Below are 14491 nucleotides of genomic sequence, written 5' to 3'. Positions count from 1 at the left end.
AATCCAGGGGAAGGATGTTTGACGTGGTATTGATTGGTGCTTTCCCATGTTTTTGGTTATGAAAGGGACGGATGAGGTTTGGCGTGTACGTCGGTGAAGCCCTTTCACGGTGGGTGTAGTTTTTCTCTTTTTGGAAACATATGTTTACTGTCCTTCTCGACCTGTTGGGAGTTAAAATGAAATGGTTCATTCAAGGTGAGCATGTTCACCTCGAAGGGCCGTAGAACTGGTTCTGTGTCAATCAAAAAGCGAGATTAGCAAACCTGGGAGTTTCCTGTAAATTGTGAATGGTTTGACATCATTAATCTTTCCCGAGCCAATCAAGAGCAAGGAGGAGGGAGGGGGGCCATTTGCCACTTGGTTAGATATAAAAATCATCAAATTAAACCAGCAGCCCATTTGAAACTCTTTGCCTCAGTATCTCGTCTGGAAGTCTTTGAGTGAAGTTGTGTTGGAGAGATTCTTTTCCTCTTTTTATTGATTTGCAGCATGATGACTGGGCTGTTTGCTCTGCTCCCTGTGCTCCTGGCTGCCCTGAAGCTGGCTGCCTCGCGAGGAGACGAATCTCCCTCTGTCACTGGGCAGGAGCTCTTCAGAAGAGTGGTGGACCTTCTGGTGCCAGGGGAGGACATCCTGACTGAGACGGCAGTCACCTCTTTACTAAGTGTCTTGGAGAACCGTGTGCAGTGTTCCGAGGTGCCGTGTGAAAAGGTAAAAGCAAAGCTTTCCGATCAATGTGTTTTAGGGACTAACTCCACTGCAGACTGCTGGTGCCACCTGAAGGCCACTCAAAGCACTCACTTTGCTATTTGGTTCGTTTTAAATTAAAAAAGCGACTGAGAATATAATCACCCAGTATATGTGTTCTGTAATGGTGTGGATTAAGATTCTGCAACTCAAATCCTCCTGTTGTGATTTATGAATGAATGTTAACATATTCTGGAGATGGGAACTGTTCAGATCCATTGAGTGCAGAAACAAGAGGAGTTAAAGAAGGCAAAAATCTAATCCGGAACTTTGCTTCCTTTGTTTCAGCTAAAGAATTAAATTTTCCTAAATGGCTACGTTGGGCTTAGTTCATTGCCACACAATATTAATTGACTGACTGCTGGTGTGGGTGGGGGGTTGGGCAACTGGGGAGTTGCGCCATTTTGCCATCGACGATGATGTTGGACGTTAGTACCTCCAACAATGTAAAGAACTTTGGTCAACGAGAGTTGTTTTTTAAATGTGCTATAGAAATAAAAGTGACTTGACTTGACTTGAAGAAGGTTCGAAGGAGGACCTGCTGGAAAGGGGAACAAAGCACAGAATGACGGAGGAATTCAGCGGGTCAGGCAGCATCCCTTCAAAATCAGAAGAAGGGTCCCGACCCGAAAAGTCGTCTGCCATTCCCTCCGCAGATGCTGCCTGACCCACTGACATTGTGAATTATTAATAACCCATTATCTGTTATTTGCACTTTATCAGTTTATTTATTCATGTGTGTATATATTTATATTATGGTATATGGACACACTGATCTGTTTTGTAGTAAATGCCTACTATGTTCTGTGTGCTGAAGCAAAGCAAGAATGTCATTGTCCTATACAGGGACACATGACAATAAACTCACTTGAACTTGAACTTTTGCTCAATGCTTAAGATAGAACTGCAGATGCTGGAAAAATCAAAGGCAGACAAAAATGCTGGAGAAACTCAGCGGGTGAGGTAGCATCTATGTAGAAGAAGGAATAGGCGATGTTTCGGGTCGAGACCCTTCTTCAGACCAGACCAGGCTATTAGTACCAGTCTGAAGAAGGGTCTCGACCCGAAACGTCGCCTATTTCTTCGCTCCATAGATGCTGCCTCACCCACTGAGTTTCTCCAGCAGTTTTGTCTACCTTTGTGTTTTGCATCGGCAGTCTCTTGTGTGAACGTTTTACTGCTAGTATCGTGTCACGAATGAAGGACCATAGATCGACAAAAAAACTAGAGAAGCTGGTGTTGTTCTCCTTACAACTGATTTCAAAGAGATTTTACTGATCAGGACGAGGTCTCAGAGTAAAATATGGAATGGTCTTTCTTGTGGAAGGAAGGCCGGTGAAGAGAAAACACAAGTTTAAAATAATTTTCACAGAAATGAACCAGTCGAGACCTATTTCTACAGTGAGTCTAGAATAGGCTTTCTGAAAGTGTAAGATCATAGAGAATTAAAGCAAAGAAACAGGCCCTTCGAGTCTGAACCTAGTTAGTTTAAATCACATTGTCCATCAACTCACTTAGCCGTGCACCAGGAGATAAATACAGCAGCCTGGGGGGGGGAAGGTGCGCATTCCACAAAGGTAACTGTGGAAGTTGGGATCGGACCAAGGACACCGGAGCTTTGAAATAGCAGCACTACTGTGAAACGTTGTTTGTCTTCTTCGAGAGTTTACTATGACCTTTCTGCATGTTGGTACTGTTTCATTGTTTTATCTTTTTCTAAAATATCGATAGTTCAAAGGCATTTTGTACCAGGAAGGCATTTCGACACATTAGTTCGCTGACATATCGTACATTGCACTCAAGTTTAACAAAGGGAACATTTTTAAAAGAACAGTGAATGGCCACAGAACTGTGATTCATTGCAAATTACTAAACAACTGAAGAACTCAACAGGAAAGGAATGCAATTCTTCCACAATGTTAAGAAAGTATTTGGCCAGTACCAATCGTTAATCAAATAGATTGGAGAGAGGAGGAAAGCTTTGATGTGGGGAGGAGAGCCTGGAAGTTACGGATGAAGTTGCAATTCTCAGCCCTGAGAGATCCAGGAGCAAAAGCTGAAGAAAAAACATACACAAAGTGCTGCGTCAGGTAGCGTCTCTGTAGGGAAATGGGGAGGCGACATTTTGGGACGGGACCCTTTTTCAATCTGACGTTTCCCTCCATAAAAACTGGCTGGCATCATTCGGCACTTTGTGTATTTTGCTCAAGATTCCAATATCTGCAGTCTCTCTTGTGCTTCCATTCTACCGACTAAGAACAAGCAGAATGTGAGCAAAATTTAATGGGGAAGGGCAAGTTTTATTTTTACTCAGTTGTGGGGGGCTGGAAGTGGTGTGGTAGTGGTAGTGGTGGAGACCAGGGGTAGTGGTGGAGACAGAAGAAATAAGTGGCGTTTAAGAGGCTTTTGGATATGTAGGGAATGGAGGGATATGGATCATGTGCAGGTGGAGGAGACATCATGTTCGGTGTGGACATTGTGGGCCGAAGGGCCTGTTCCTGTCCAGTACTGTTCCATGAAAGGAACCATTTTATCCACTGAAAACAAGTTAAAAGTACGTATGTGATCAAACTTATTTGTTCTGAAGGATGCCACGCCTTTTGTTCACTCACAAATCTTGACAAACATGGAGGGAGTCCATCAATGAGTTGAGAAAGCAACAATGGAAAGCCTAGCAAATAAGCGATGCAATATTTACTTACTTACTGCCTATGATGCCCCCTGGCATGTAGGGCAGCAACGAAGTTCCTCCACTCCTGTGTGTTCTGGGCTAGCTTTTGGACACTACCCCAGGTCAAGTCCATTGTTTTCATTTCCTCCTCTACAGTTCGACACCAGGTGGTTTTGGGTCTCCCTCTTTTCCTTTTCCCTTCCGGTGTCCAGTGCAGGGCTATTCTTGGGATGCTGTCTGGTTCTCTTCCTTTTGGCTTTCACCATTGACATTCATCCTAGCATCTGTCGATAGCCCTGGAAGTCCATCACGCCCAGTAGTGTCGATTCCTTCAGTTGCTGTTTCCGTAACATATTTGTTATACGAGACAGGGTTGTTAGCCCTGTGCTCAACCTCCAACCTGGAGGACCAGTGGATCGCTCTTTGTCTCGCCTCTACCCTTCGATCTGTCCTGCATGGGAGACCCTAACAGGAGACGAATCTCCCGCTGGCATAGCTCTAGGGGTCACTGACACACAAGCTCCCCGACCACGACAAGGTTGCAATCCACCGGGGACGCAAAAGGATCACGTAATTAAAGACACAAAGTGCTAGAGTAGCTCAGCGGGTCAGGTAGCATCTCTGGAGGACATGGACAGGTGATGTTTCGGATCGTGACCCCCTCTTCAGATTGATGAGAATCAGTCTGAAGATGGGTCCTGACCCGAAACATCGCCTGTCTATTGAGAGGCGCTGCCTGATCTGCTGAGTTACTCCAACATTTTGTGTTTTCCTTTGTAAACCAGCACCAGCAATTCCTTGCACCTGCATCATGTGATTTGATCGTGCTGGGTCTTGGAGCAGTTTCTGGTTCAAATCCATGGCAACAGATCCGCAAAAAAACAATTTGTCAAAACTCAGTTTGTCAAAATGCCAAAACCTGTCGTCAAAAGGTTAAGAAAATATTAATGTTTGCTTTTGAGCCTGGTGCCAATGATTGTGTGAACACCTTTCATAGTCTTGGCCACAATTTTAAACAGACAAAAATGCTGGAGAAACACAGCGGGTGGGGCAGCATCTATGGAGCGAAGGAATAGGCAACGTTTCGGGTCGAGACCTTTCTTCAGTCTGATGTCGGGGCAGTGAGAGAGGAGATTGGGGGCGGGAAAAAGAAAGGAAGAGGCAGAGACAGTGGGCTTGTGGGAGAGCTGGGAAGGGGAGGGGAAGGAGGGAGAAAGCAAGGACTACCTGAAATTGGAGAAGTCAATGTTCATACCGCTGGGGTGTAAACTATCCAAGCGAAATATAAGATGCTGTTTTCCTCCAATTTACGGTGGGCCTCACTCTGGCAATGGAGAAGGCCCAGGCCAAACTGGGAGGTCTGGAATCGGAGCTGGAATCCACGAGGTACAAGATGGAGGCGCAGGCAAGTCCCGAGAAAACAAACCTGGTGTGGTAACGGGTCTGGGTTACGACGTGGTATTACAGAGGGAGGGGGGGGGGGGGGGGCGGCAGTGAGAGAGGAGGTTGCTAAACTGTCTTCGGGGAGAGGAGGAGAACATCTTCAAAGTAGACATCCCTTGAGGAGATCTCGCAGTGGAGTAGACGAAATGTTTAAGAAAGAACTCCAGATGCTGGAAAAATCGAAGGTATAAGAAAGAACTGACTCACCCGCTGAGTTTCTCCAGCATTTTTGTCTACCTTCGATTTTTCCAGCATCTGGAGTTCTTTCTTAAACATTTCGTCTACTCCACTGCGAGATCTCCTCAAGGGATGTCTACTTTGAAGATGTTCTCCTCCTCTCTCCGAAGACAGTTTAGCAACCTCCTCTCTCACTGCCCCCCCTCTGTGATTCTCCCTTCCCACCAACTCTACGACCACGTCGTAACCCAGACCCGTTACCACACTACGTTTGTTTTCCCGGCACTTGCCTGCGCCTCCATCTTGGATTCCAGCTCCGGTTCCAGACCTCCCAGTTCGGCCTGGGCCTCCTCTATTGCCAGAGTGAGGCCCACTGCCAATTGGAGGAACAGCACCTCATATTTTGCTTGGGTAGTTTACACCCCAGCGGTATGAACATTGACCTCCAATTTCAGGTAGTCCTTGCTTTCTCCCTCCTTCCCCTCCCCTTCCCAGCTCTCCCACAGCCTACTGTCTCCACCTCTTCCTTTCTTTTTCCCGCCCACCCCCCCCACATCAGTCTGAAGAAAGATTTTGACCTGAAACGTCAACTATTCCTTCGCTCCATAAATGCTGCCTCACCCGCTGAGTTTCTCCAGCAATTTTAAACAGTGTGATCATTCTTCTGCTGTGATGTTATCTTTGAGAGACGATTAGAGTGATCAAGAAATCCAGCAGAGTCCTGAGCAAAGATCCTGCCCAAGATTCCAGCATCTGCAGCATGCCGCCTACATTAGAGGATATTAGCTACAGCGAGAGGTGGGACCAACTGGGATTGTTTTCTCTGGAACATCGGAGGTTGAGGGGCAGACCTGAGAAGTATTTAAAATAATGAGAGCCACAGATACTCCAAACCTTTTTACTCGGGTGGAAATGTCAAAGACCAGAGGGTATAGCTTCATGGTGAGTGGAGGGAAGTTTAAAGTAGATGTGCGGGGCAAGTATGTTTATCCAGAGAGTGGTGTGTGCCTCGAACGTGCTGCCAGGGTTAATCATAGAGAAAGATGCAATGGCTTTTAGATATGCAGGGAATGGAGGGACCACCAGGGGCGCCGGGGAGATGGCAGCCCTGCCGGCAGTCCGTTCGTTTTTTCATCTTTTGTTATTTTTGGCGTCTGTGAAGAGTTTGTTTTAATGTACTTCGGTTTGTTTTATATTGGGGAGGGGGTCGGGGGAAACTTTTTTTCAAGTTCTTACCTTCCCGGAGATGTGATTGATTTCGGATCACATTCTCCGGGCTCTGCGGCCTACCATCGCTGGAGCTGGGAACCGCCTCGGACTGTCGTGAGCTCCACCGCGGGGAGCAGACTTAACATTGGAGCGGATCCCTTGCCTGGGATCGCTCCCACCGCGGCCTGCGGACTTGCCATCGGGAGTTCCTACGCCGCAGAAGGCTCGACCAGCCCAGACGCGAGGTTCGATCGCCCGGTGCGGGGGAGCTGACATCCCCCTGGTGCGGGAGCAGGACGCCTCGACACGGAGGGCCAGAACGCCGCCGGCTACAGGAATCAAGACCGTCCCGTCATCGGAGGGCTCGGGACCCCCGACCGAGGGAGAACTAAGGGAAGGACTTGAACTTTATTTCGCCTTCCATCACAGTGAGAAATGTGTAGGAGTCACTGTGGTGGATGTTTATGTTAAAATGTGTTTTTGAGTGATCTGTTGCTTTAATTATATGACTGACCTGGCCAATGAAATTCCTCGTATTCTGATTCTGATTCTGATTCCGATATGGATCATGTGCAGGCAGAGGAGATTAGTTCAACTTGGCATGATTTTTGCCATAGGCATTGTACCGAAGGGCCTGTTCCTGTGCTGTACTGTTCTATGTTGTGTCCCCAATGCTTCTTATGCACACAAAGTTGCCCAGTTTAATGATCATAAAAAAAACTGCAGTCATGGAAGAAATTGGACCCTGGCAGAGATATTTGTAAATTGAAAGCCACGAGTGAGGTCCCGGAAGCCTGATGAGTGGATACTGTTACGAAAGGCTGCAAGAAAAATCTTGGGGACAAGAGACCACTAAACACACTATCAGTGGCGGGCAGGTTACTGGAGGACATTTTGAGAGACGGGATCGACATACATTTGGAAAAGCAAGGACTGGCTGGGCATAGTCAGCATGGCTGTGTGTGGTAAATTATATCTCACCAATTTGATTGCGCTTTTTGAGGAGATGACCAAGAAGATTGAGACATTGTCTCCATCAACTTTAGCAAGGCCTTGGACAAGGTTCTTCACAGCATGTTGGTTTGGAAGATTAGATCAGATAAGAAACAGGATGAGCTGGCCAAATTATTTTCGCTGATTGTACACAGGACAATAAATTAAACTATCAAATGGATCCAAAATTGGCTTGAAGGTAGGAAACAGAGGGTGATTGTGGATGATTGTTTTTATAGATGGTTGTTTTTCAGGCTGGAGATCCATTAAGAGTGGTATACAGTGATCAGTTTTGGGTTCACTATTGTTCATTATTATATTAACAATTTGGATGTAAATGTTGGGAGCAGGTTTCGAGGTAACATAAGTAATGAATGTACAGCGAAGAATGAAGATGATTATCTCAAGTCAACTAGAGAGGGTGCTGAAAAGTTTTACGAGGATGTTACCAGGGCTGGAGGGTTTAAAGAGAGGCTGGGTAGGCTGGGTCTTTTTCCTTGAAGTGTGGAAGGTCGAGAAGTGAACTTGGAGATAAAATGTCACAAAGGACAGAAATAAGGTGAACAGCTCCGGCCTTTTCCCCAGGGTAGGGGATCATACACTGGAGCATAGGTTAAAGGTTAAAGGTGACAGGGGAAAGATTTCAAAGAGGCCTGAGGGACAGTAACATTAATGTTCGGCACCCTTCTTCGGATTGGACTTGTAGAAGGGTCCTGACCTGAAATGTTGTCCATCAATTTCCCTCCACAGATGCTGCCTGACCTGCTGAGTTCCTTCAGCACTTTGTTTTTTGCTTGGTTGCAATCAAATCTCTTAAGTCCAGAGGATAAGGATTGCCTAAGTATAAAGGATAAGTATAAAGGATTGCCTGCTGGCCCCTGCCTCACCCCTCCTTCCCTCTTATAGAGGTATACAAAATCACGAGTGGAATAGATCGGGTAGATGCACAGAGTCTCTTGCCCAGAGTAGGGGAATCGAGGACCAGAGGTTCAAGATGAAGGGGAAAAGATTTAATAGGAATCCGAGCGGCAACTTTTTCACACAAAGGGTGGTGGGTGTATGGAACAAGCTGCCAGAGGAGGTAGTTGAGGCTGGGACTATCCCAACATTTAAGAAACAGTTAGACAGGTACATGGATAGGACAGGTTTGGAGGGATATGGACCAAGCGCAGGCAAGTGGGACTAGTGTAGCTGGGATACCGTCTGCCGGTCATGCACCCGCGGGCATAAAACCAACTACTGCCCTGCTCAGTACATGAGATGTCACACCTGCGGAGAGATCGGACATCTTTCCAGATCCTCCGACTGCCCGGGAAATACCCAACAGCGGCCCACGTTTCCGACAACATGACCAGCTAATTAGACAAAAGTCCGGGGACTGGAGCCGTGACGTCCGCGACGTCGAGATGACCGCTTCACCGCTGCCTGAGCCAGTGGACGGCGACTTTGACGTATTCTACATTGACGCCGTGATTGACGCCGTTATTGAGTCGACGTGTGAATGGGGACCAGATGTGCAGCATCAACAATGTGGACATTGAGTTCAAACTTGACTCTGGAGCTCAAGTGGACATCCTGCCAGAGCACTTGTTCAGAAAGACTGGTCTTGCCTTACTGAACACGAATGTGACACTGAGGTCATACTCTGGACATACAATGAAACCCGTGGGGCAGGCAAAGGGGAACGTTAAATTAGGTAAGAAGGAATATAGGGTTGTCTTTCAAATAGTGAGGGGGAATGTGAAACCCATATTTGGGAAACTGACGTGTGAGAAGTTAGGGCTTCTTGTGCGAAAGGAGGCGGTTGATGGCGTGAGTGCGAGCCCATCATGCACTGCGAGGATCATTGAGGAAAACCTTGAGCTTTTCCAAGGGCTGGGAAGGCTAAAAAGACATGAGTACACCATAGCATTGCAAGGGAACGTGCAACATAAGCAAAACCCACCCCGCACTATCCCCTATGTGCTCAGGGATAAGGTCAAAGCCGAATTAGAGCGCATGGAAAGCTCAGGAGTCATAAAGCCCGTGACGTGATACATGCTGTAGAAGCCATCCTACACATGTCAGACGAGCGCCTTGCGCAGTTCAAGGCTGAAACAAAAAAAGATCGAACCTTAACACTGTTGTGCGAGTATATAAGAAAGGGTAGGCCTAGTAACAGGCGTGATCTGCCCTCGGACTTGACTCCGTTTCATGCATACCATGACGAGCTGGTTGAAGTAGATGGATTAGTCTTGAGGGAAAACCGAATCGTCGTCCCCCAAAGCATGCGAAGGCAGGTGCTGAACGCGCTACATGAATCACATCTGGGAGTAGTGAAACTTAAACAACGAGCCCGCAATTTATTTGCGTGGCCAGGAATGATTGTACAGATAGAGGACACAGTGGGAACTTCCTCGATATGCCAGGCGACCAGGAAAGCACAAGCAAGCGAGCCGCTCCAACCACACTTCATCCCCAGCAGACCTTGGTCTAAGGTCGGAGCAGACATCTTCCATTTGGATGGAGTTGACCATTTGCTTGTAGTGGACTATTACTCCAAGTACCCAGAAATAGCGCAACTGACGGACATGACGTCACGTTTGGTGATACGCAAGATGACGGGCATGTTTGCCCGGGAATGGCATTCCTGACTTGGTGATGACAGACAACACGAGACAATTTGACTGTGCTGAGTTTTGTAGGTTCCAGGATGACTGGGAATTTGCCCATGTCACCTCAAGTCCCATATATCCACAGAGCAACGGGTAGATAGAACGCTGTGTGCAAACCATGACCCGATGTATGCCATCCTCGAATACCGCAATACCCTCGACGGGACAGGCGGTTATGCCCCCTCACAGTTACTGAACAGTAGACTGTTAAGAAGTAAATTGCCATCGCCTCTATCACTCTTACTGCCTCATCATGTCCCTCCCATGGGACCACAACTGGCCGTCCGGCAAGAAAAACAGGCAGCATACTTCAATGTGAAGGCAAGCGCCGAGCCGCTGCCGCGCCTGGACCAACAACAACAGGTGTGGTTTCATGCCAAACCAACCGTGTGGTAACGTGGCCGTATTGCACGAGAAGACCTGTCCCCTCGGAGGTACGTCATCTCTACACCGAGCGGTACTGAGTTCCGCAGAAACAAGAAGGACATACCTGCGCACGAAGCAGCTGAGCCAAGCCCTGGCAACACGCAGCAGACAAGTGTGAACACTCTCCCACAAGGAGGAACCCCTCTCCCAGAAGGAGCTAGTCTCCCAGACTCAAGAGAACTATCACAGGCCGCATCACAAGGTTATGTGGTGGGGGAATCTGCTCGAAGCGAGCCAAGCCGCACTCGCACGCAACAGAAATACGACACAGAACGAGGTGGAAATATGACTCACACGAGCAGTGGCCGATGGTCAAAACCCCCAACTCGACTTGTTATGTAAAATAGTTAGGCAATGATCTTATAGTTTTGTAGTATGAACAGCACTGTGTTAATTGTGGTACTTCATCCACATTAAATTGATTAAAGGTTCAAGTTATTAGTATTGAAAATAGGTTATATTGACCCCAAAGTGAAGCGGGAGATGTAGTGTTTAAGAAGGAACTGCAGATGCTGGAAAATCGATGGTAGACAAAAATGCTGGAGAAACTCAGCGGGTGCAGCAGCATCTATGGAGCGAAGGAAATAGGCAACGTTTCAGGTCAAGATCCTTCTTTAGACTGATTTGAGGGGGAGGGGGCAGGAAGAAATGTAAATGCCAGCGCCCCCTGAGGCCAAGAGCAGAAGCTGGTTTATGTGCCTGTGCCTCGTGACTGAGGTCAGGTGACCTTCTAGAAGTTTCAGTTGGTGTTTCAGATTAAATCCTCCTTACAAGATGTCAGATGTGTATTTATTGTGCTAGTCATAGCAGGGTCTTACAGGGGGATATTACAATTGGTGACACCATACTTGGGAGTACTGTGTGCAGTTCTGATCACCCAGCTATGGGAAAGTTGTCATTACGATGTAACCGTTGCAGAAGAGATTTACCAGAATGTTACCTGGGGCTGCGGGCGTGAGCTTAGTCTAGTTTAGTTTAGTTTAGTTTAGAAATACAGCGCGAAAACAGGCGGGTCCGCGCCGACCAGCGATCCCCGCACACTAACACTATCCAACACATACTAGGGACCATTTTTACATTTATACGAAGCCAATTAACCTACAAACTGAACCTCTTTAGAGCGTGGGAGGAAACCGAAGATCTCGGAGAAAACCCACGCAGGTCACAGGGAGAACGTACAAACTCCGTACAGGCAGCACCCCTAGTCGGGATCGAACCCGGGTCTCCGGTGCTGCAAGTGCTGTAGGGAAGCAACTGTACTGCTGCGCCACCCTGCCGCCCATGTTATGGAGAATGGTTGGACACGCTCTGACATTTTTCTTTGGAGCGTAAGAGGCTGAGAGGTGACCATGCAGAAGCTTGAAATAAACCTGAATATGGTGCCTGTTTCTCTCCTGACAGATATTTCCTGACCATCTGTGTATCTCCAGCATTTTATTTCAAAATAATCTTTTTTTTTTGTGCCTTATTTTTATTTGTTCATATGATAAAGTTAAGATTCAACATGTCAAGCACATTCTGGCTTTTGTGAATCAGAGTCACTGCCATCTTGATTCACTTTCAATTTTACCCTGTTATCAAACTTATGAAAAACTTGGGGAATCGGGGACCAGAGGATATAGGTTCAAGGTGAAGGGGAAAAGATTTAATAGGAATCCGAGGGGTAACTTTTTCACACAAAGGGTGGTGGGTGTATGGGACAAGCTGCCAGAGGAGGTAGTTGAGGCTGGGACTATCCCATTGTTTAAGAAACAGTTAGACAGGTACATTGATAGGATGTTTGGAGGGATATCAGAATCAGAATTACACTTAATCGCCAAGTATGTTTTGCAAAATACGAGGAATTTCACTGGCCAGGTCAGTCATACAATTAAAAGCAACAAATCACTCAAGAACACATTTTAACTTGAGCATCCACTACAGTGACTCCTACACATTCCTCACTGTGGTGGAATGCGAAATAAAGATCAAGTCTCTTCCTTTGTTTTTCCTCGATCGGGGGCCTCGAGCCCCCGTTGATGGGACGATCTTGACTCCCGTAGCCGGCGGCGTTCGGGCCCTTTTTATGGACCGATTGCGGGCAGGTGGGACTCTATGGTCACTCTATGACCCTAACAAAAACTCAGCCGATGCTGGAATCTGAAACAAAAAAAGATGCTGAAAATGCTCAGCTGGTCAGACAGCAGCTGTGGATAGGGAGAGAGTGAGAGAGAAAGTGTTGAATGTCTCAGATTAATGACCTTTCCACAGACTGGGTGAAGTCTGAAATCAAATATGTTTTATGTAACAGCGAAGGGAGCGTTATGTGGAAACATGCAACATTATGTGTGTATCAGGTTGGAAATTAAGAGACACTGAAGCGGTGATAGTGCCAGTTCAGAAAGGGTGGGACAGCAATAAACCTTTACTATATCTCGTAGCTGGCGATATCATATTCAGCGTTTTTATTACAAAATTCACCGTGGTTGCTCAGTTATGAGGAAGAGAAAATTAGTCATTCATCCATGAATAGGTCTCACATAGCACTGTTCAAAGACTGCGACTCTTTGTGTGGTGGGAACTAGGCCGAGAGGGTGTGGTGAAATGGAAGATAATAGAGGTGGGAAATAATTAGACCTTCTCTGATCTGATCGGCGGTTGTCATAAGCTTCTTCACACGGAGAGTTGTGAGTCTGTGGAATTCTCTGCCCCAGGGCGGTGGAGGCGGGTTCTCTGGATACTTTCAAGAGAGAGCTAGATAGGGCTCTTAAAGATAGCGGAGTCATTGGGATATGGGGAGAAGGCAGGAACGGGATACTGATTGTGGATGATTAGTCAGATTGATCCCTGGGATGGCGGGACTGTCATATGAGGAAAGATTTGAAAAGACTAGGCTTGTATTCACTGGAGTTTAGAAGAATGAGGGGGGATCTTATAGAAACTTATAAAATTATAAAAGGATTGGACAAGCTAGATGCAGGAAAAAAATTCCCAATGCTGGGCGAGTCCAGAACCAGGGGCCACAGTCTTAGAATAAAGGGGAGGCCATTTAAGACTGAGGTGAGAAAAAATGTTTTCACCCAGAGAGTTGTGAATTTGTGGAATTCTCTGCCACAGAGGGCAGTGGAGGCCAACTCACTGGATGGATTTAAGAGAGAGTTAGATAGCGCTCTAGGGGCTAGTGGAATCAAGGGATATGGGGAGAAGGCAGGCACAGGTTAATGATTGGGGACGATCAACCATGATCACAATGAATGATGGTGCTGGCTCGAAGGGCCAAATGGCCTCCTCCTGCACCTATTTTCTATGTTTCTATGATCACATTGAATGGCGGTGCTGGCTTGAAGCGCCGAATTGCCTACTCCTGCACCTATTGTCTATTGTCTAAACAGGCTTGTCTTCAATGCTCTCATTTTCCTCACCTGTATCCTCTCCATCATTTACCAGGCTTTATTCTACCTCCCCCACCACAACCACCACCTCGATCACTCTGAGAAGGGCTCCAACCCAAAAACCTCTGCGTGTTCTCCAGAGGTGCTGCCTGACCTGCTGAGTTACTCCAGCACTTTGTGTCTTTTCTTTATAAACCAGAAATCTGCAGTTCCTTGTGTCTACTTCTTCAAACAGGAGGGGGCCGTTTCGGCATGTGGGATCCGAAGTCTTTCCTCTTTCCATATCTTTGCCCCTTGATTCAACCAGACAGTGTCAATTGTTGATGACGAACATGCAGGCAGAGGAGTTTAGTGTAACTTGGCATCATGTGCCACAACTTGGCACTGGTGCAGACACTGTGGACCAAAGGGCCTGTCCCTGAGCTGTACTATTCTACATTCTCTCCATATTGGCAAAACCAAACATTTATGGAGAAGCAAGTATGGAGAAATTTGGTGCTTGACAAGGTTGAAAGGACCTGTTTTCAGGACAACAGATCTGTATCAAACTGCCAGGTTTAACCGCAATCAGTCTGAAGAAGGGTGCCAACCCAAATGTTTGTCTACCCATTCCCTCCACAGACGCCGCCTGACCTGCTAAGTTCCTCCGGCACTTTGTATTTTGCTCAAGATTTTAGCACCTTCAGTGTGTCTGAGACCCGCATCAACGTTTCCTTGTGTTGCTGCCACATGTATAGTATTCTTCTCATTACACATGTGCACTCACTGTAAAAAGATCAATTGTCTTGTATGAGAATTGA

At 46.8% G+C, this 14491-nt stretch overlaps 1 protein-coding gene across 1 annotated transcript in view; it reads left to right on the top strand.

Annotated features, from left to right (window-relative positions):
- The first annotated feature begins 359 nt into the window (after window positions 1-359).
- Window positions 360-14491, top strand: part of slc39a4 (solute carrier family 39 member 4) — a 52719-nt gene continuing 38587 nt past the window's right edge. The window contains exon 1 of the mRNA XM_033041674.1: window positions 360-711. Coding sequence (XP_032897565.1) covers window positions 490-711 — 222 coding nt within the window. The 5' untranslated portion in view covers window positions 360-489. The remainder of the gene's footprint in view (window positions 712-14491) is intronic.

The sequence above is a fragment of the Amblyraja radiata genome, chromosome 2 (genome assembly GCF_010909765.2).
Source record: "Amblyraja radiata isolate CabotCenter1 chromosome 2, sAmbRad1.1.pri, whole genome shotgun sequence".
NCBI classification, from domain to species: domain Eukaryota; kingdom Metazoa; phylum Chordata; class Chondrichthyes; order Rajiformes; family Rajidae; genus Amblyraja; species Amblyraja radiata.
The sequence above is the reverse complement of the archived record's forward strand: the minus strand, read 5'-3'. Positions and strand labels throughout refer to the sequence as shown.